This window comes from Falco punctatus (genome assembly GCF_963210335.1).
Source record: "Falco punctatus genome assembly, chromosome: 8".
NCBI lineage: Eukaryota > Metazoa > Chordata > Aves > Falconiformes > Falconidae > Falco > Falco punctatus.
In genome coordinates, this window is record NC_137588.1 from 61298563 (window position 1) to 61320832 (window position 22270).

Genomic DNA, 22270 nt, shown 5'->3' on the forward strand with positions numbered 1-22270 from the left:
TCTCTATGGCTGCCCCTCTGTTACATCAAACTCAGTTCAGCTGCACCTCAAGGCTCTTCACAGCTCAACCCTACACCGGCCACCCCCCACGTGCTGTCAAGCCACCAGCACCCACCTCCAACCTGCCAGCATCGCCCACCTCTGCTGCCAACAGCAAACCCTCCAGCCAGTCCCCCGCCCTGTGCCCTGCTTGGCTGTGTGCAGAAGAGCTCTTCTCCATCACCCAAAGACCCTCCTCAGATGTCCCCTGGAAGTTGGCTCCTCCATGACGCCTATGAAAAAGCAGGCTAAACCCTTCACCCGTGGTTTGGCCAGCACGGTCCCCTGCCGCTTCCCCCCTCCTGCAGGTCCAGCCCACCCATCCTGTGTGCAGATCTCTTTCGGTGGGCTTGCACACAGCCCCAAGCACAAGGGACCCGAGTGGCACGATGGAGACCACCAGCCATGACCATGGAGCAGTAAGTCACCAAACACACAAACAGGATAACAAATGCAAACTCCCAGCTTCTGGCTCTTTTCTTTGCCCAGCAAGTGACAGCTCAGAAATGTCTTCCCATCATTTTTAAGATATTTGTGTTAAAAAGAAACAAATCTAAGCCCTTGAGCCAGCTGTGCTGCACAGCTGGATTCACGAGCCATGAACAGCCTCAGCCAAGGCTCTGCCTATGGAAGCAGCTCCTTTGCCGCTTGCCTCCTCTCTGGCAAAAGCAGGTACGTGCAATGGGAGTAAGAGGAATGATACTTAGACAAGTATCTACATTCCAGCAGCAGCAGACTTTTTACTTTGAATGTTGTGCGAGCCAGTCTTCCCTCTCCATGCCTGTGCTCCAGGCCCAGCCCTCTCCCATGGAAGGGCTTGGGTAGAGGAAGGGAGAGAGGCTTCATCTGAACAAACATTTAAGTAAATGGTTCATTTTCCCGAATCGGGGCCATAGATAGCCTTTAGGAGGGATTACTTGACCTAGAGTCAGCAACTTTTTCCACCAACACTAAAAATACCCTTGAATGAGCTGTGGAAATACGATAGCTTAAACACTTTGCAGTACTTTAGGCTAGACAGTGGTTTATAATTATATGGTTTCCGTTCAGAGACCTGCCCAGAGGCCATTCCCACACAGTCTTTATTTGCGCGAGGGCAGGGCTCTGCCAGCCCCAAGGTAAGGGGGACAGGCGGTACCTGCCTTTGCCGATCAGCAAAACCAGCCTCAACTCCTGCACCGCCTTTTCTGTCTGCAGCTTTTTAAAATCCAACAACAGCTCCTCTGAAAGCGTAAAAGAAAACCTGCTGAACACAGAAGACCACCACAACAGCAGTATCACTTATTTTTATAGTCATCTTCATGGGCTTTCATATTTAAATATCCAGTATACTGCGGTTCTCCTTGCTGCTAATGCCGAAGTAAGGAGTTGTTGTTTGTGCGCTCATCCTGGAGGCTGGGGTACCTGGACAGGGGGGATACAGAATCCTGGGCACCACAGAAGCTGCTTTGGGATTTTGAATTAAACTATTTGAGGCGAGATAAATGTCTCTCTTCCTTCTTCCAAATGAAAGCAAAGGTGCTGGAGCACAGCCTTGGATGGCAGGAGGTGCAGGGGCTAAGAGATGTTGCAATGAAGGAAAAGCAAAGCAACTTTTCCATTTCTGCCCACGAACCTCTGCTAATAGCAGCCGCCAGGTCTGCATTTCATGTCAGATAACAAGCATGTGCCCAGAGGAGGCAAGGGACTCATTCTGCGCTACACATACCTTCCTCAGCACATCGGCATGGCAGGGATTGCACATGCAAAGTAGAAAAAAAAGCAAAAAAGGATCACAGGCACCTGAGGCAGCAGTGGCTGCACATACCAGTTCATCCCAGCGGGCAGATGCTGATGAGCATCCCCATAAATGTCTGCACTGGGGCTGGGCTTCCCTTAAACAGAGAAGGAGCAATACAGGTGGCAAATATATATACACACAGAGAGACATCTTATCTCTGCCTACATACACAGATATCGAGGAGCAGAGAGCTGAGGACGGGCTGCAGGGCAGGACTGCATGCACCCGCTCTCCATCAGAGGGCAGTGGGAGCCCAGCCATTCTCACCGCGCCCTGCACAGCCCAGTTCATCTCCTGAACACCTTTATGGTCTGAAGGATGAGTGTTGCCCATCCCTCTTTCTCAGGTGTCCAAAGCCAAGAACTGGCTGGGATGAGGTTTCCACAGGCTTCTCCTGCATAAGCCCAGCTCTGCCAAGATGAGCTCTTGCTCCTTTGGGTTTTTGGAAGAAGAAAACCATCCCAAAATGCTCCCAACAACAGGACGAGAGCAGAGACAAGGCCACTGATGGAGAATACACAAAGTGACCATTCTCCTGGGACAGGAGGGGCATCCTGGGGCCGAAGCACCGCCGCAGGGAGGAAGGGACACGGGGCTGTGCAGCTCATCCCATCGCACCCTGCCATGCCTACCGGGACCCAGGACTCCAAAGAAATTTCTTCCTGCAAAAGCCAGCAGGCAGCTCTGCACAGCAAACAACAGTGTTTAAAGCTAGCAATGGGCTAAATTGAAGAGTGTGTGCAAAAGGTCACAGAGGGTGATCACCCTTGCCTGGGTTTGGAGGGGCACCTGGCAGAGCAGCTCTGGAGAGACAAGTGCATTTTCATGATTGCACGCAGCATCTTCAGTTGCTTACATGAACTAATAAAAAAACCCTACGTGTTTCTATAGATTGAAGCAAGGCTTTCTGAGGAACCGCAAAAGCCTTCTTTTCCACAGGCTGAATGTTTCTAAACTATTTCCTGTGAAACTCTGCAATAAAGTCTTTCTAAATTACACTCATTAGTAAAATCGGGTTTCATTACCGTCCTTCCCCTCAGTGCCCATTACACCAGCTGGATGCTGAATTTCAGGAATCCATTACATGCTAACAACAAAAATGCTGCCTCTTCAAAAAAAATGTAATCTTAGAAAAATACTTTTTGGCCATAAACTAATTCCTATTTCTTTAAAGGTCCAAGATGTTATCAGGGAAGGGGATGCAAATGAAATAGCTGCTTTTGGACACCACAGTGCTCTCTACAATGCCCTGTTTTTCCAATTTGCTTTTTTTTATATAAGCATAATTAACAGAAACAAAATGTTGTTATCCACATAGACAGCTTTTTGACTGATTCAGGCCCTCTTTTACACACTCAGCCGTCTCCAGAAAACACAGGCAACACAACCCAGCACAGCAAGGACAGTGTGTTGGCACGTGGGATTGCAGCTCATCACCTTCTTGAATGGCTCGCGCGTGGCATTTGCCACCATCCAAAAAAAAAAAAAAGTGTGAAGAAAAATAAGACATTGATAATAGACATCTATGGTACCATGCCTCAGGGTTTACTTCCCTTAATTTCATGTTAGAAATTAAACTAGAATCTTGCAAAACCTGGATATTTCCAAAACCTGACATTTGGGTAACCAAAGTGCCCTCTCTTCGCTGCAATCTACCCGCACCCAGGGATTTCGCTCTATTTGAATCTGAAGGTCTTTTAAGTCTGTTTAGGTGTTTCAGGTTGTACTAGCTGGTGAGCAGAAGAAAATGAGAAGGCTTCTATCTGTTGGGTTTATATTTTGGGTAATTCTGGTAAAGCAGAAGCCAGAGCTGGCTGTGAGCTTCACATACCTGTGTTACCCAAAGCTCAACATTGAAGGGGTGGGAGGGAGGAGCAAAGAGCATTTTTAGCATAAGTTAGTTGGGAATTCACAGCCTTTAGAGCATTGCCAACAATTCAGTCATGCCTTGGTAAAACAGAAAGGAAACTATTACAGCTATTTGCATCCCTTCCATAACAGGGGGAAAACCCTTCATATTGCTAAGTGACAGGCTGAGTCAAACACTGCCTCTTTAATGAAAACGTTATTAGATCCCAGCATGGTTACAATTTTGGAAATTGCTTTTAGTGAGTTTGATGAGTTTTGGAGCTAAGATTTAATGTCATTGTCTTTTAAATTTAATCTTATTCAAATTACATTTAATTTGATTGCACTGTGGTGCTTATTGGAGTACTGGTAGTTCACCACTTCGCTACTTATTCATCCCTTTGCAAGCAAGACGCCCCCCTTCCCCAGTGTCACCCCCCCAAACACAGCACAGTGGGTGTTCATAAACCACAGGCTGCCCTGCAAAGCCTACAGAGTTGCAGTGTTTGGGGTGTTTGCATGGGCTTTTTTTCCCCTCCAAACTTATACACCACCGAGGCTCGGCAGCTACTGCTGGAGAGGATTGCCTTTTACCCACACGCGTTTTACCTCTATTTCTCAGTGGCTCCCAGCACCATATGAGATGATGAAAAGTCCTCTCCTGCCTCACTCACCTCCCAGACAGTTTCCCCACCTCCTCCTCGCTGAAGGAAGGCTTCCTTGCCTGCATCACACAGGTTCTGCCCTTGGTTTTGCTCCCCCTATCCTGCTTTAACACTTTCCCACACCTGCCAGCAATGCAAAATTAATTAACGGCCAATCGCCACCACCTTTCTGCAACTGGTTTTGCTGCAAAGAACAAACAGCTAGCAAGAAGCAAAATATAAAGAAACGGGTAGGTTTTGTTCATTGCCTCGGTCCTTGGAAGGGTGTTCAGACACAGAATAAGGCTGTAGCCCCCATGAAACGCAGCGTGGTGGGCACAGAGAAGGCGAGTGAAGCATCCACTGCTCTTGCACAGTTCACACAACATCTGCATTAATGACTCTTTACCTCCCTGATCTTTATCTCAGGGTATAATGTAAAATGTCAACAAACAATTTGGGCTTTACCATGTTTAATTCACTCAATTAGCTCTGTAAAAACCTTTCAACCCAGTTAGAAAATCAAAACAAAGCCAAGGAAATGTCACAGAGGGGTGCAGGGAGCTGTGCTTTGCAGACCTTCACAGTCTTCCCATCTTCCACACCCCGGCGGCAGCAAGGCAGTAGCTTATTAAAAGACCCTGAAGAAACTGATATACAGCTTGGGAATCCAGATTTCCTACTGTGACACAAGAGCTGTGTGACACATTTTCTACAGTCTACCTGGCCAAGCACGTTGGTGACACCACTGATTTTGGACAAGAGCAGAAGTCAGTTGTTGTGGCTGCTCTCTTGTGCGCCGGAGAAATATCGGAGCTGGCACGGGCCGATGGCAAGAGACCTTAGTGTTGTGTTTGGAGAACGCCTTTGAAGCCGGTGAGTTTTCCCTTTGCATCTCACCATGGTGCGTTCACCCCCGCTGCACCAAACTGAGTGTGCAGCTTGAAACAGAGAAGGTACCTGGCCTTCAGGATATTTATTACTAACAGAATTAGGAAAAAAGCTCATTTTCTGAGCTTCTGAGGAAATGAACAGAATTACTTGACTCATTATTTACTCCTCTTTGACTTTGATTGGTAGGTCTCTAACAAAATTAGTAATGAACAAAATTAATTGAAGATAATGCAATTTTTATCTGGATTGGCTTAGCTGAGCCCTGGGCACAAGAAGCATTGCACAGAGCGCTAGGTACTGCCGATTTTTTCCCTACAGGTTGTTTCAAAATGTTACCATCAGGTAGATCTGCCCCACCTCTACATACAGCATCTGATGAGCAGGAAAACATTAAACCAGGAACGTTTCTTCTGGAGAAAAAAATCTCACAGGGATTCAAATGGGAGCACATTTAAATGGGAGCAGGTTTACACGCCTCCCCGCAGCAGGACCAGCGCGGCGACTCCTCACCTTGCTGATTTGCAGTGGGTGGTCCGGAGCTGAAACACCTTGCATGGTCTCCGCCAGGCTGTGAAGCCCACTCCAGCCGGGCATCAGCTGGGCTCAGGCGCTGGCTCTGTCCAAGCCAAGCTATTACCCTGTCACTGTCACCGTGTGACAGGCATAAGTGACATAGTTGGACGACACTTCACTGGGAGAGGGGGAAAAAAGAGAAGTCAGCAGCATGTCCTGAAGACATCCTGATAGCATCACTTTCTCTTCCCATGAAATGCAACTTCTGATCAGCAGCTTCCCCCAGCAGCTGGTGTTTCCACCCCCAGCAATGATGGGGTTTGAACCCTGAGCAGCAGAACTGCTCTTGGCTCTGTTTGGGGATGCAAGGCCAGTCTTCACCCATCTAGTGCCACAAAAGAGGGACAGCGATGGCACGGCATCCTGGCTGAGAGCCCCGACCTGAAGCCGTACCTAACCTGGGCTCTCCGGTTGTAATTGCACAGAGAAACGAAACCATCAGTGGCTCCAGCGGTGCAGATCAGGCGACCAAAGAGCCGAGGAGACAAACAACTTCCAGCTCCTGGCTGCAAACCAGGGCATTGCATTCCCTCCCTTCCCAGAAACAACACTCGAGGTGGCCTTGTTCCTGCTCCAGTGCTCTCTTCTTCTTCAATTTCCTGTAATTTTGCTCAGCCACAATATTACAGGGTATATAACATTTTCTATTCAGGCACAGTGAAGATTGTAAACATGTGTCGTTCCCACTGTTAATGCTGAAGGTTCAGCAGCAGCAACATGGCAATATCTGGGATGCATTAATGAAGCTGGCTAATAAAAATGGAATACAAAGGTCTCATTTCACGGGTCACCTAATCAGATTTTTCCAGCCTGAGGCTGGAATGTGTGATGCGTGGCACAGGGCTGTGTCCACCTGGCTGAATTTCTTTGCATGAAGCAACAGCCATGGTGGGACAGCAAGGTATCCATCTGCCCCGATATTTTTTTAAGTTCATTTAAAGTCTCTTCCCCTTCTCCACCCAAGCTACCTTGCTAAACTTCAGGATTGTGCAATGGGCAGGAATGGTTACAAATTGTCCTTAAAATCTGGGTTTAATAGTCATGGTTTCATTGTAAACAAAGCCAAACAAAACCAGGTAGCCGCTATTGCTAAATTGGTTGGAGCCCCTACGCCGCCAGTGAGCCAGGCTGGTGGTGCACCTCGAGGGCTGCTCTCAGTTCTTGCTCTTGGCCTGAATCTACAAGCCAAAGAACTGAGGCCACAGAAATTTTCTGATTGGCTGGAAAAATTTGCAGGCAGCCTCTGTCAAGGTTATAAATAGAAAGCAAAGTATTTTAGAACTTTTAATTTTGAAAGCAGAGCTCACGAAGCACGTGAAAATGCACGCTCACAGCAGTCATCTGCGAGATTGCGATCTCCAGTGGTGAGTTAGCTGAATTTTAGTAAACACTGCTCATTGTAACCTGCCTTCTTGTTCTCTGCTTCTTTTTTTGGTTTTGTTTGTTTGTTTTAAATGACACGTATCTGTGAGGATTTAGGAACTGATTTGTTCTCTTCCATCTTTTGCCTTTGAAAATAACCCCTCTCCCATTGCATGGACATCTTCATGGAAAAATCCTTTTTAGATATGGTAAAGAGTTGTGGCAAAATGTTGTTGGACTAATATTGATAGAATAAGAAAGCATCAGCTGAGGCATATCAATTACTGACAGCATGCATGTTTTCTTAAAAGCCTTTTACTTAAAGATCAGCCCACTGAGCATAGAGTGTTCCCAGGGATGTTTCTGTGTTTAATGTCACCACCTTTGATTCCACAAGGAATATAAAATCCATTAAAATAAATGAAGACTACCTAGAACAAAGTGCTCTTTTGCTTGAGGAAGGCATTAGAGATTTCCTGTACTCTTTTAGCACTGGACCTTCGGTGCCAGCACATCATTTCCCCTGTTTGCGTATTCCCCCGAGCCCGACAGGGATGGTGCCTGTCAAGCTGTTCACACACGCGAATAAACCTCAGCTCTTTGTTTTCTTGCTAGACCAGTCCCATGCTTCCTAAAGCATCCTATGGGAAACCCTAGCAGGTTTGGTGGGGTGAGCAGGGCTGTTACAGCCTTGTCAAAGGTACCAAGTCAGGGGTTGCCTTTCCCCCCCCCTTCTCCCCTGTAAATGTCTCCCCTCTCTCAGACATTGCCAGAGCTGTAGGATCAACGGGTTTGACTGTGGGTGATGACAGCTGGAGTCAGGAATAAATAAATAAATAAGTAAATAAATAGAGGATGTTGCCCTACTGGCTGCTACTTTGAAACAGCAAAATGTAGATGACAGCTTGTACTTTTGACTGGATTCCGCATTAGGGAACAGGAATGGACTTGGTGGGTCCCTCACAGCCCTATTTTTTGCAGTTACAGTTCAGTATCCCACGATCCGGGGTGGCTCAGGTCACCTTCCAGGCAGAGACATCCTGTAGCTCCAGCCCCACACCTGCAGTGTGAACGCAGCACAGGACACCTGCCCTGGGGCGGTGGGAGAGCGGTGGGTCACTCCATGATGTCCCTTCTAGATCAAGTTGTTCTGCATTTTTGCTTTGAAGTCACTGCCTCAAACATTGCTGGACAAAGCATACAACAAAAAAACACCATCTTACAATTAACCTGCATTAAAAGATGAACAAATTTCTAGTTCCCTGAAGCCTGATCCATGGTTACAGCAAGTCCAAAGGGACCTTGCTATTGATTAAACAACACAGGCTGGGAAGTCCCCTTTCTAGCTTTGTGGGTTTCATCTCCTGTTCTTCTCTTTTCTTCTTTTCTAGCTACTGCAGCACAACGGGCAAAAATCTGCTCAAGTCACCCTGCAAACAAAATCAGAGGCTGTGACTCCCAGGGCTGCAGTGGATGCGATGACCCCAGGTCCTGGGCTGGGATGATGGGAGATGGCTGTGCTAAAAACTTCCTTAGAATAGAAATAATCATGAAAAAATGGGCAGGAGAAGGGTTTCTAGCTGGCAAAGTGCTCAGCCGAGGGCTAACCCTCCTTGCTCTTCCAACAGGGTCCAGCTTTCAGGGTCGTGTACCAGAGCTGAAAGATGAGCGAGCGTCTTGCAAAGCCCGATTGTAAAATGCTCCGATTTGTTTATAGAGCTTTAAACTGAACAAAAGATCATAAATCCAACCTGAACTGCAGTGTGCTTGCACATGAACCCAAGTGAAAACTGTGACTTTGAAATCCAGGTTCTGTTAATAGAGGAAAATTGATTGAAAGGATTGCAGCATTTCAGCTCTATTAGAAAAGTCAAAGGATGAAGCTGGTCCCTTTGCACATCTTGGATAATCAAAGGAACAGCCTGACTTGCTCATGCAGTGTTACTTACCTTAATTCCCCTTCTTCACCCTCCTCCATGTTAATTTATTTATTTTGCTACTCTCTCTTCTTGATGCTATAGGAGCACCACACCATTTTCTGCAACTTTTCCCACTCCTGAATTTCTTATTGTCATTTGTATTTTGCTACAGAATGTTACGACTTTGCCAAGCTTTGAAACCATTTCGTACCACCAAGTTTCCCCCTCTTCTCTCTCCCCTGTTAACAGGACTCTGCGTTAAGATGTGTTACATCAAGTACAGTGGCCCCATCAAGAAGGGAGAGAAAATCGATGTCCTGTTGCCCATGCAAAGGGTCTACAGAGGAATTACATCCCCTGTCTGTATCCAGAACTGTGACTTAACAGATCTACTCCCAACCTGCAAACAGGAAGCTGCACATCAGGGGCAAAGCCTTCAGACCCCACTTTTGTATTCATTAAATCTCTCGGGCATAGGCAGTCATTCTAGTAAAGTGGAAGCCACTGAGGCTCAAACAGTTGTTCCACCTAAAAAGTATCCATGAACAAAACACTGGTGGATATCTGGACATAAACAGGCTCACAGTGAGGTATAACACATGCTTTAAAGCTGTTCTGTATCCTGCACAACACTGCACTTGTAGGTGAAGGCTGAAGCAGTGGGCAGCAGAGTAGCTGGGAGGTGGTGGGTCCTCGATGTTCAGCAGCACCGCAGTGAGCCATGCTGCAGCTCATCTTGGACTTCTCTGCTCTATTTTCAGCCAAACATGAAGATTTCTTCAATAAGGCAGAAATTTCACTTTTGCTTGCATACGGAAAAATCACATTATTAAAGGGCTGTTTCACTGCACATTGCTTTGAATTTCTTCAGTGCTGTCAAATAGTTTGGGTGGGTTCTGCTTTTTTAATGCAGCTGGGGAGAAAAAAAAAACGTATAAAGCTGAAACCCAAATCTTTCCTGGGGCCCATCACCAACAGCATAAAACAATGTTAATGAAGTAACTCCTTCCTTTTCCCCAGACTCCTGCTTCAGGATTACCTTGGCACACTCAGGCTCCTTTTTGTCCAAGTGAGGCATTTCTTTCCATTAGTAAATCAGCTGAAGCCTTGTTTAACAACAAGCTGTTGTTAACAGGACAGGGCTTTTCAGGCCAAGGCTACCAACATGCTACTGGAAGTCTCAAGGGCTAAAGTGCTCTACAAGTGCTGCAGGTTCACCTATTTATGATGCAAGTGCAGCCTCGGATGAGTAGATTCGTTTCTTCTAGGAAAATACAGATAGGTATTTGCCACATCTGTGAAAAATGCTGAACCTGCTGTGCCCCATTCACCTTCCCCAGGAACCACTTTAATTGTGCTAGGAATGAAAAATCAGCACGTCCATATAAATACACAACCCAAACCTGCATGGGCAGACAGCAACCAGACATTGAAGGAGAGTCAATACAACTGAGTTTGCTATGAAAAAAAACCACACTTTTCCTTATACTGAAAGCAGAAACATTACAGCAAATGTTCCCCATGTTTCCAGTTTGACCAGTTTTTTACATTTTTATCATGAAGTTGGTTGCCTAGAGAAAAGAAAGACTCCCATGTCAGTTTCACTTGGTTAAAATCCCAGGTTTTCACCCAGTTATCAACTTCTCACATTTGAAAGGGGAAGGGCCCGATCAAGCTCCCACTTTTCCATGCAAATCTTAACGAGAGACTGAGCAGGGCTCTGAGCCTCCAGCCAACACACCAGCTCTGCTCCTCAACTAACATTTTCACCTGTACATTCACGACAACAGCTCAGCACTTCTCTGGTGTGTCCCCACGGGCTGTTTCACAAACCTTTGCAGGGAGCTATTATTTAATCTGAACTTTTCCAGCAGCACAGGGAGGTGTGGTGCTTTGGTGCAGGGATGCAGGATGCTCCTGCAGGTGCCTGACAGAGGTACAGGGCAAATACTAAAACTTCCAATTTTAGCTGGGGCTGTCAACTAGCAGCAGAAAAGAAAAAGTAAATACCACTTTCTATTTTAGGTTACAAAGCAGCTGGGGCAAACAGTGTAAGTAAATCCAGCTTTATCCTTTCAGTCTAGTAAAAAAATAACTGGCTGTGGAGGAAGGGAAAGTACAGTTTCTAGCTGACTGGGAAGGAAAGGGCTGGTAAAATACACAGTTTAGAAATATTCAAGGTGAGGGGAAAGGGTGCTGGGGGAAGTAACAGGGGCAACAACAAGGAAGAGTCAGCAGACTCAGGCCATGCAGAACTGCTTTGTTTCCACACCAGTCCTGCAGGGATCTTTTTCCTCGCTATCCCTTTTGTTTTGTTTTTGTTTTGTACCACAAGCTCACAGACTAACTGTCTGAAGCTGCAACCCAAATGTATGCTATACCCTTCTATTTCCCTGAACATTAAAGGGCTTTTGGGGGATTCAGCCACAGCTTGGTCCTCCTTCCACAACATAGGTAGCAAAAAGGTTTTATTTTGTGTTCCTCAACCCTCCTCATTACAACTGCCTAATTCTGGCTTAGCAAGCATGTTGATAAAGGCAAAATAAATTTGAGATGGAGTCTTCAATCAGAATTGTGCACCAACACAACTTCAGCTTCAGCTCATACTTAGCAAAGCGGAAAAGCAACATACACCGATCTCCTATAGCCTGCTAGCTATTTAAAATGACATGTATTTTGGCTGATCAGCTAGCGCAACCTGCTGATTTTCCAGCGATACTACAATATAAGCTACTAATAAGATACTACAAGTTAATCATTCAGTCAACATTCCTCTTATCTCAGCCTTGCCAATGATCAGAAGACTGAATAATAGCGAGTGCAATTTGTTTTACCATGATTTTCACCATGAAAGCCTGTGCTGCTAATTGCACAAGTAAATTCTTCTGTAATTAATTTTTAAAACATTTCATTTTATGTTTAGCACAAAGAATACGATTCATTTTTCAGAGAAAAGGCTTTTAAGGTTATTTAATAACATATTGGACACAGGTCAGCTGGGAGGTGAGTGCTCAGCATGGGCTTGCTCCATGGAACATGCCGGGCTAGCCAAGAAGGACAAAGCCGGTTGTTCTGCAAGATGCACCTGGGAGGAGGAGGATTTACCTTTCCAATTCCCTGCTCACAAGCCTGGCAAACCGACAGTTACGGTACTGTTCTATTACCAAGAAATAAGATATGCAGCGGTCATTTATCCAACTCAGCGGGGCTGCAGCCCCTCAGAGGTTGCAAAGAGGAAGGACTTTATGGACCAGATCATCAGTTTTTAGATGTAGGTTGAATCCTACCGAGCTGAAATGTGTGTGAAGGCAACGCTGGAGAAACCAGCCCTCACTGGTGGGTAACCAGAGGAGGGTGGCAGCACAGCTGGAGGGAAACTGCTGGCTTTGGCTGGGGGGGGATTTGCTCTGGCTCAGGGTCTGGCCCAGGCTTTTGCTGATGTTTCTGCTCCAAGGGTCCACTGCCATTGCCCAGGTGCTTCTCTCAGTTTTCTGGCTTTTTTTCCTGCAAAAACCTTATTCCATCATTCTACCATCCGACTCCTCTTATCAAGAGACAATATTAAGGTAACTAATACATTAAGAGGGACTAACCTAATGTTTGCAAGGTTCATGGACACAGGCACGGCAGGTACCATCTCTCCAAAAGCCCTGGTAACTGGCAGCGTACCCTTCTGAAACACAACAAAATTTACACAGCAGTCACTGTATCTTTGGAAAGGCTGAAGAGCAAAGTAGGGATTTCTCCTGAACAGCATCAGGCTTAAGTCATTCACTGCCTGTAGGCATCAGCCCAAACACTTGCATTTGCCCACTGCACTCCTGCTCAGTCCATGAGAAAACAGCAAAGGGACTGACACAGCCAGGGAAGTTACTACTGACATAAAAGCAGCAAAACAGGGAACTCACAGCATTGTTGCAAGAGAAAGAGGTCAGCATTTCCCAAGAGAGCCCACCTGCTCGCAGCGCTGCACGCTGGCTCCTCTCCATCCCCTCGCCCGCTCCCTGCCACAGGGAAGGAAATGGTGCAACTGCAGCTCCCAGGGGCCGTGCAACGCGGGCTGCTTCTTCCATATCCTTCTGTTGGCGTGTGCTAAGCGTTCACTTCACGTCTTTCACAACTGCACCGATCAACTATTATATTAACCTCTCCGTTGCCCAACACAGGAATCCCACCAACGTCAGTCCAGAGCTTCCTCATGCCTAAGGCGAGAGATCTGCACCTTCCAGCTTGTCCAGAAAAGACAGGGAACACACTGAGAAATCACAACTGCAATAGCATACACTTGAAAACTGTTTAAGGATACATTACCAGAACTGCATTAGACATATTATTTTAGAGCAAATGAAATTTTGACATGTTTCAGAAAGAACAGAGCAAGATACAATGCTATTAAGATCTCCTATGGAGTAAATACAAAAAACGTACACAGCTACAAGCAATTTGGAGTCAGCTTTGCAACACAAATGAAATGAAAAAAAAATTGCAAAGAGCAGGTAGCTCAGAGCCATTTTACAAAGTACCAGACTGCAAAACAGGGCTCAGAGAAAAGCTTCTTTAATGCCTGTGCACCTATAACACAGCTGTACTTCTCTCCTCGTGCCTGCCAGCTTGGCTGGCTTTACATGCAGCCTTTCCTTTGCAAGACTTTGCGAAGTGGGTTGAGGTGCTGCAATTCCTTCCTTGGTAAAATTAGGATCATTGTTTGTTAAAAAAAGCCTATAAAAATGATTAGCTTTTCAAGGCAGGTCTGCCCCAGGTAAAATTTATATAAGGAGATATTTAAAACTTTACTAGTGCCAACGGCCAGTCAGGAATAAATCAGAAATAGTCTGGTTGAGAGAGATCATTACTGCAGAAACTCAGCTGGAGATCCCTCAGCAGGAATGGCAAGGCACTGGCCCCACCCAAATAATGTTTTATTTTTCGATGGTTTTTATTCCAGTAGGAAAAAAAGCTTACAGCAGTTACCATCAAGCTAGTCAAGCTCGGAAATACTCTACTACCTCTATGCTACAAGACCTTCATGGAAAGACACCACCCATACCCCCTCCCTTGCTGATTCTCTCTGCTAAGGAGAGCTGAGGGGGTCTGCGGAGAGCTTTTGCCAAATTAAGGTGACTAAGCCTGCAGAGCTGGAAAGAATATTACACGAACTCTCCCAACTCGTAGCAAGGAAGGCTGTTTCTGGCAAGGGTCACACAAACCCGCAACCCCATCTTTCAGTTCAGGGCCAAGCAGCATTCCCAAATTCTGAATACCCCCGGAGAGCTCTTACCAGTACCTCCTATAATTTGTCATCCTAGACTCCATTATGTTGAGCAAATTACAACCAAAAGTGCCATCAAAATGAAACTAAGGGGACGTAACATTTATGTAAGTATTTGTTTGGTGGCTACAGGTATGAAAACAGGCAGTTCTTTCTGGCAGGACAGGGGAGAAAGCAGCAGGAGTAAAATCAGCAAAGCCACTTGTAATGATGCCAGAGAAGGTAAAAAGATTGTTTGGGCGTTAAATATTAGCTGTAAAAAAAACTTGGAGTCACAAGCAAAAAATTTTCCTCCAGCCACTTATTCCATGGGGATTTTCAGAAAACATAACATACAGATACTCTTTGCAAACTAAGCGGGGCAGAGACACATCTGTTTCTCTTCTGAATAAAACCTGCAGGACTTCTAGAGGTTTCCGTAACTTGGAATATCAGATAGTTTATGTAAAAGCACCATGACTCATTGAAACTTTGTATTAACTAAGACATAGTCGTAAAAAAAAATCTAATTAATCTAATGCTTTGCTGTACATAGTACAGAAAAATCAAACTGAAGGATTAAGAGGGACACTAAGGATCATGCTTCACAGTATGATAGCTGAAATCAAGCAGATACTAAATGACTAATTTTAAAACCTAGAATTTTTTAACTCTGTTGTCAGTTATGCCACGCCACTTAGGTTTGCAACGGTTTGTTTCAGAACATGAACATGTTTTAATAAGAATTTAATTGTCAAAAATTAGGGCTTCAGTGAAAAGGCCTCATGGATCTCAGTTCAGGCTAGGTGATAATTTCAGCTGAACAGGGAAAAAATAATAATAATAATAAAATAATAAAAAAAAGACACGATTCCATGCAAAAACATCTGTATTTCTTAGCCTAAGTGAATACTTACGCTACACCAAACATTACACCTTCACGTACACTCTGTTAGAAAGCTCTGAAGGGCACATACGCCTGGGAAGGCGGCACTGGAACGTGCCGTGAAGGACAAACTCCTTACATCCACTGTGAAGTTTTGCCCATTTTTTTTCCCTCCAATTCGATCCTCTGGACTATTTTCAGCCTACGTGTGCCCTTCCTTCAGGAGGGGGATGAAGAGGTGTTAAGAAATGGCTCTACCAGAGCTTCCTAAAATGTGGGATTGTCATTTCCACCGGTTACTGTGTGCTAAGAGACCGATTATTTTATCAGTCTTTCCCAACCAGCTCTAACAACTGCTAGTTTGTAGACATCCTCCGTGCCTGATGTGGCAACACCGCCTGCCCGAAGCTGCAATACTTTGCCCCAGACCCATTGGCCAGGACGACAGACTTGGGCTTTCAAACACACATAAATACACCCAGCAGCTGCTGCTCAACGTCTTTGATTTCATCAAAGAACAGCGGTGAAAGAGCCCCAAAATGTCAGCTCTGAGCCTGGTCGCTCTGATTAGCCTGGTGTGCACTGGTGAGTTCGGATTGTTGTATTGCACTTGGTCTTGACTGCTTTCAGGCAGACGCTAATGAGTTATTGAAATTCACTCGAACATAAATAATGCTAAGTTTTTTCAATCTTGTTTTATGAAGAATTAGGGTAATGGGCACCGTTATGGCTATCACAGAATGTGGAATCTGATATGCATTTAGAGTTGTATATTGAAGTGTTTAGTTTCACGTAGAAAGTGAGTTTGACTTACCACAAACAAATACTAAAAATATTTATTTATAGCCTTGCTTTGTTTTTTAATGTATCTTAAAACAAGACCTCAAGAAAAAGGGATGAAATCTATATAGCAGATTGTACAATATTCTTTTACCTTCAATTTCTGAAACTATGAACTCCCACGAGCTCATGTGTTCCACTTTAAACACCTTCTTTTTGCACCTGAACTTTCTGTTGTACTATACTAAGAACATGCTTGAATTTTCCCTGTTTTCCTCTTTGGCACACAAAGGTTTTGCCAAGCAGTTGGATGCACACCCACCCCAACAACAGCACAGACACTGGGCACAGATCTGCAGCGGGAATCCCACCAACAAAATCCGGGGCTGCGATAGATACGGCTGTGGCAGTTTCGGGGCTGACAGGTAAGGCGGAAAAGCAACAGTGAACCCCGCTAACTGAAATAGTCACATGGGAAAGAGTAAAGTTTAACCGGAGTTGACACTTCACATGAGAGAAGACTGTCTGCGAGACTTCTTACTCATTTGGGGGATGTTACTTGGCAATCTCGCAGCAGTACAGCAATACCACTGCTACTAACTGATGGACCAGGGAAGAAGCAAGACCGTTACACAAATTAGCAGCCAGAGTAAAGGAAATGAAAGTATTTCACGGATTTGTGTCATTTATTCTTGTTGCTTATAGGCCAAATATTTAACTAACATTCAGCAACACCTTACAAGAAGCAAAGTAGATGGATTTGCAGAAGCTAAAGGTCTGCCAGCATCATTGTCTTTAAGTAGGCACCTCATGACAGCACAGGTTCTATGTCCCTGAAAAATGCTTTTATATGACTCCTGCCTTCCCTGCATTTTCCTGTCATCTCCCCTCCCCAGGTGCTGTAAGAAGTGGCCATCCTCATCACGCAACTTCTGAATTTCTAAATGAGAAAATGCCAACATAAGGTTCTATTTTACACCAGCACAGATGTATTTTGGGGAAGAACAGGGGTACATTTCTGTAACAGCTTGAAATACTCCATGAACTTAGGAAAATTAAAAAATACGCTTAAAATTTGGAATCTCATTCCCCTTTAAAGAAGGTCAGAGTAACATGAACATTTTGCAATAAAAAAAGATGGATTAAGTCTACTACTTCTTTCCGACTTCATCGCAGATGCAAAGATTTTGCTAGACAAGCTTTGGATGTCGTACTGTGTTAACTGACCTACCTGTACATAATGTTAAGCCTGACAGACTTCTCTAATTGCATATTTATGGTTTTAGGCACAGTGGTAAAGGAAAGCATGTGGGTGTGGATGTCATCTGTGCTGACGGAGCTACAGTGTACGCTCCGTTTAGCGGCCAGCTCTCCGGACCCATTCGATTCTTTCACAATGGAAATGCCATTGATGATGGAGTCCAAATCAGCGGATCAGGTGAGTAATTAAGAGCAGATACGTTGTGAGGCATGCATAAGTAATTTTATTTACTTGCATAAGGTTTCTGTGGCCCTTCAATTCAAGCACAGCGGCAATTAATCTTACACCCTCTCTAGTTCCTACACTTAAGCACAACTACGCTACTGCTCCAAAATAACGGAAGTCAGCACCAGCAGGACGTAGTCCTTTTCCTATGCTTTTCTTGGAGAGGAAGGAATAAAGGAGTTGAAAAAACAGGTAGTAGGAGAGCAACCACCCCAAACTTTTTCTAAAAAAGGAAACAAACAAAAGTAAAGTATCAGAAATATGCTCTCAATTTTGCTGAGAGGATGTTTTCCTGTCCCTATTTTCCAACTCCCTCTTTCCCTCTTTTTCATGGCAAATTAAGTAATTTTGGTTTCAAGATTGTTGGTACCTTGCCGACATTTTTTCTTCATCATTGCAGTCTCCAGTAAGAGGCTAGCATGGAAGGTTTCTTGCTCACCGCAGTAAGAGATACAGCTGATGTTTCCTGACCTTGCTTCCTCTCCCGGCTCTCCCAGGGTACTGCGTAAAGCTCGTCTGTATTCACCCCATCCGGTACCACGGCCACATCCGGAGAGGGGAACAGCTCGGGAGAATGCTGCCAATGCAGAGAGTATTTCCTGGCATTATCTCGCACATCCATGTTGAGAACTGTGACCGCTCCGATCCTACTCATCTACTTACACCTGGTAAAAAACCAAACCACCACGCACCCCCACCCAAAATAAGTAGTATAATGAATGAAAATTAAGTCATTAATTAATTTCATAACAGAAAAAAATATCAAATAGCAACAGTCCCCTCTCTTAGGTTCTTCCTGACAGTAACATCCAAAAGACAGAAAATATGCATTATAAATACAGCATAGACTGTAGACAGTGTTACGGGAAGGAGAATATATCACCTTAATAAGTTGTAATTCTTGCCTGCACATGACACAGCAGCATCAAGTCTCAGCAATAAACTGAGTCACACAGCTCTTCTGTTTGTATGCTTACACCTACTAGTAACGCTTTCAGTATCGCATCCTTGCAGACTTTGGGATGATTCTTTGGAGATGCAAGCACTACATTGGTGGTGATGGAGAAGAGAACTCGAGGAGTCCAGTCCCATCAGCCTGGGCATAGAATAAAAACCAAAACTGAGCCTCTTCCCATCCCTCAGATTACACTCTAGGAACGGTGATACTTTTTGTCTTTAAAGCATGTTCCTTACATGAGAACCCTAATCAGGGAACATTACAATCCACTCTTAGGTGTACATTCTATTTACATTTTCTAAAGGATCACAAATTCTGTGGAGAAGACGTCCAACTACATGAGCACGATTTAATTCCAGTGTGTTCCTAACTTAAAACATAGCAGTTACAAACATGCAACACTCAGAACTTAAAAGTTAACTTTGTTATGCTGTGCTTCTGTATTTCAAAGTTGTTCCACCATTCCCACAACAAGACAGACGCTGGGCAACAGTGTGCTCCGGGAATCCTACAAACGAGATAAGAGGCTGTGATAACTATGGCTGTGGATACTACGGAGCTCCAAGGTACTATATAATTGGAACATGGGGTTTTATTGCTGAAATAGAGTTGAACTCTTCTTAATCCACTTAAGAATTAGAGGTTTAGCGTGGACATGAGGAAACATTTTCACTACAGACATAATGCAGCACCAGAACAGGATGTTCATGCTGTTCATAAAACCTTTGTACTTGGAGGTTTTCATGGCTCAGACTAAGAAATGCCTGACCTGGTATTGGGAACAGTCTTGACTCAAGCAGAAGGTTGGACTTGCTATCTTCCAAAGGTACCTGCCAACCAACATTTCTGTGACTCTACAGTTCTATTTAAAGGCTTAGAAGAAAGGCTTTTTTATTATTATTCCCATTTGCAAAACTGCAACTCTAATAAGAGATCATCCACCCTACACAGCATCACAGCATCTACAATAAAAAGCTCTTACAGATTTTTCAGCCAGTCAACTATGTCAACACTGTTTCAGCACCAACAACCCGTTTCCAGATCTTGCGGTGTTCTACCCGATCTCCCTCTCCATACCAGGCCTAACAAGGCTTCTCTAACAACCTGTTTGTTTTCAGACGCAACGGTAAAGGAAAGCACAGGGGTGTGGATGTCATCTGTGCTGATGGAGCAACTGTGTACGCTCCCTTTTCTGGCCAGCTCTCTGGACCCATTAAATTCTTCCACAACGGAAATGCCATTGATGATGGAGTCCAAATCAGGGGATCAGGTAAATAGCTATTTTTTGTTTAGTATTTCTTTGTCTTGAGGTCATATAGGATGTATCACCTTGCAGCTAGCCAAGTAGATAAGCAAGGTACACATTTTGAAATACTGCATCTTGATCCATTTACATGCAGAACTTTTTGCTCCTGTGTTAGAACGCAAATAACAGTCCTGCAGAACATCTTCGAGCTCTTCTCTTTACCTTCTCCCTGCCTCCCATCTTTTCACTTCCACCAAGCCAACAACTAAACCCACTATCTAGTTTTTATGACCACAGTGCCTTTGCTATTTTAGTATTTCCACTTCTGCTATCTCAGTGGAAAGGACAAGACAGAAAACTTTAGTATTTCTGGAGTTAGTACAGAACAAATGCTTCATCAGTCATCTGATGTTCTCTCTCTTGTTTTCACCAGGATTCTGTGTAAAACTAGTCTGCATCCATCCCATCAGATACAGCGGTAGAATTTCTAAGGGGCAAATCCTTGGGAAAATGTTGCCAATGCAAAGAGTATTTCCTGGGATCACATCTCACATCCATGTTGAGAACTGCGATCACTCAGATCCTACTAGCAATCTGGAAAGGGGGAAAGGGCAAAGAGAGTGAAATGGAGATGTAGTAAATTCCAAATAAATTCATCTCAGCATCCAAAAGCTGTTTTTTCTTCTCGTGCACAACAACAGTTTATATTACTACTGATTCAATACTTTGAGCTTTACACAATATTGCAAGATGCTAACATTATACGTACCAGGTACCAATTAGGTACTGGTTTTGAAGCACCTGTAATTGTTGTGAACACTGAATCTTAGGCTAATTGATGAACCTCACTACTCCTTGGCAAACAAGATTACTTTAGATTTTGAAGGCACCTGAACCGAGGAAAGCTAGAGGGAAATTTACCGAAACATTCCACGAGGTATGAGACGCTGTTTGGAGTTGTCATGCCAGAACAACCGGTGTCTCCACTGGACGGCAAAAGGGTTGTTCTTGTCGCAGTTTAACCACAGCCAGCAACTCAGCCCCGCAGTGCCACCTGCTCACTCCCTCCTCCCCGGTGGGATGGGGGGAGAATGAGAAGGGTAGAAGTGGGAACACTCATGGGTTGAGATAAAGGCAGTTTAACAGGCAAAGCAAAAGCCGCACAGGCAGAGAGAAGTGAGGAACCCGTTCACCGCTCCCCAGGGCAGCGGGTGCTCAGCCATCCCCAGGGCAGCGGGGCTCCATCCTGCCTAACAGGGACTGGGGAAGACAAACGCCACCACTCCAAACATCCCCCCACTCCCTTCTTCCACCCACAGCTTTATATACTGGGCATGACATTCTATGGTGTGGAACAGCCCTTTGGCTAGCTCAGGTCAGCTGTCCTGGCTGTGTCCCCTCCCAACTTCTTGTGCCCCCATCCAGCTCACTGGCAGGGCCTGAGAAGTTGAGAAGTCCTTGACTTAGTATAAACACTACTTAGCAACAACTAAAAACATCATTCTCATACTAAATCCAAAACACAGCACTGTACCAGCTACTAAGAAGAAAACTAACTCTATCCCAGCCAAAACCAGGACAGACTCCACATAAGGAAAAACAGATGTGGGAAGCTGTTGGAATTTGCATATACAAGAGAATCGGGAAATTAGCACTGAGGTGTAAGCTTTCCCAAAGAGTCTGAGAATATCAGCATGAAAACTAGGTCACCTCCTCACGTGGCAGAAAAGGTGCATTACTACTATTGGCTTCACACTGTAACGTGGACTTTTTGGTGACCCTACGCGTCTCCGTAGCATCCCAGGTGTAAATCCTGTACCTCATTTTGAGGGTTTTGGTCCCTCGAACCGTATCATTGCCTTACACACTTTAGAGCTGGGGTTTTAGAAAGCCTTCGCAGGGCAGTAAGATTAGGAGCAGCCAATAAAATAGACAAAGCTTGCCTTAGCTAGGACAAGGCAGAGCTCTGACGTACAGGCTGCTCAAGGGACAGCAGGCAGCCATCCAGAAAGACCTACTTCAGAAAGAAAAGAACTAATACTGCCTTACACAGGGCACTGTTTTGACACTCCTCCCCAAAGAACGATGTATGCACCTGTCATGCTTTAACCCCAGCCAGCAGCTAAGTACCACGCAGCCGCTCACTCACTCTCCCCCTGCCTCAGTGGGATGGGGAAATCTGAAAAAAAGGTAAAACCTGTGGGTTGAGAGAAGAACAGTTCAGTAATTGAAATAAAATATAATTGTAATGAAAAGACAGACAACAAAAAGAGAGAAATAAAACCCCAGACAGACAAATGACGCACAACACAATTGCTCAGCCCCCACTGACCAATTCCCAGCCAGTCCCCAAGCAGCTATCGGCAGCTCCTGGCCAGCTCCCCCCAGTTTATATACTGGGTATGCCATTCTATGGTATGGAATATCCCTTTGACTAAGTTGGGTCAGCTGTCCTGGCCCTGCTCCATCCCTGCTTCTCGTGCACCTCCTCGCTGGCAGAGCCGGGGAAGCTGAGAATCCCTTGAGTTGGGGTAAGCGCTAGTTAGCATCAGCTAACCCATCCCTGTGTTACCAACACTGCTCTCATCCTAAATCCAAAACACAGCG

General features: G+C 45.0%; 1 protein-coding gene and 2 long non-coding RNA genes across 4 annotated transcripts; 2 read left to right on the forward strand and 1 right to left on the reverse strand.

Moving 5' to 3' along the window:
* Positions 1-5021: 5021 nt before the first annotated feature.
* On the forward strand, positions 5022-9909 carry LOC308068252. Of its 2 annotated transcripts, XR_013929914.1 has the most exons (3): positions 5022-7142; positions 8532-8628; positions 9309-9909. It is a non-coding gene; the product is annotated as an uncharacterized lncRNA (long non-coding RNA). The 2 variants fall into 2 exon arrangements; XR_013929913.1 differs by having other exon boundaries at positions 5022-8628.
* Positions 9910-12650: 2741 nt separating this feature from the next.
* LOC308068253 lies at positions 12651-14028 on the reverse strand. Its single transcript, XR_013929915.1, has 2 exons — positions 13015-14028; positions 12651-12732 (listed from the first exon to the last, which is right to left on the reverse strand). It is a non-coding gene; the product is annotated as an uncharacterized lncRNA (long non-coding RNA).
* A 1598-nt stretch (positions 14029-15626) lies between these two features.
* Positions 15627-20334, forward strand: LECT2 (leukocyte cell derived chemotaxin 2). The gene is made up of 7 exons (XM_080398518.1): positions 15627-15778; positions 16266-16398; positions 17260-17411; positions 17957-18127; positions 18869-18983; positions 19536-19687; positions 20097-20334. The coding sequence occupies exons 1-7, from the start codon at positions 15733-15735 to the stop codon at positions 20285-20287; spliced, it is 960 nt and encodes a 319-aa protein (XP_080254644.1). The 5' UTR covers positions 15627-15732; the 3' UTR covers positions 20288-20334.
* Positions 20335-22270: the final 1936 nt, after the last annotated feature.

What these genes read in the sequence shown, in the direction of transcription:
- LECT2 (XM_080398518.1), top strand. Translation starts at nt 15,733, where the DNA reads ATGTCAGCTCTGAGCCTGGTCGCTCTGATTAGCCTGGTGTGCACTG. An exon ending in AGTCCAAATCAGCGGATCAG is followed by an intron (nt 17,412 to 17,956) that starts GTGAGTAATTAA and finishes CGGCTCTCCCAG; the next exon opens with GGTACTGCGTAAAGCTCGTC. An exon ending in TACTCATCTACTTACACCTG is followed by an intron (nt 18,128 to 18,868) that starts GTAAAAAACCAA and finishes TGTATTTCAAAG; the next exon opens with TTGTTCCACCATTCCCACAA.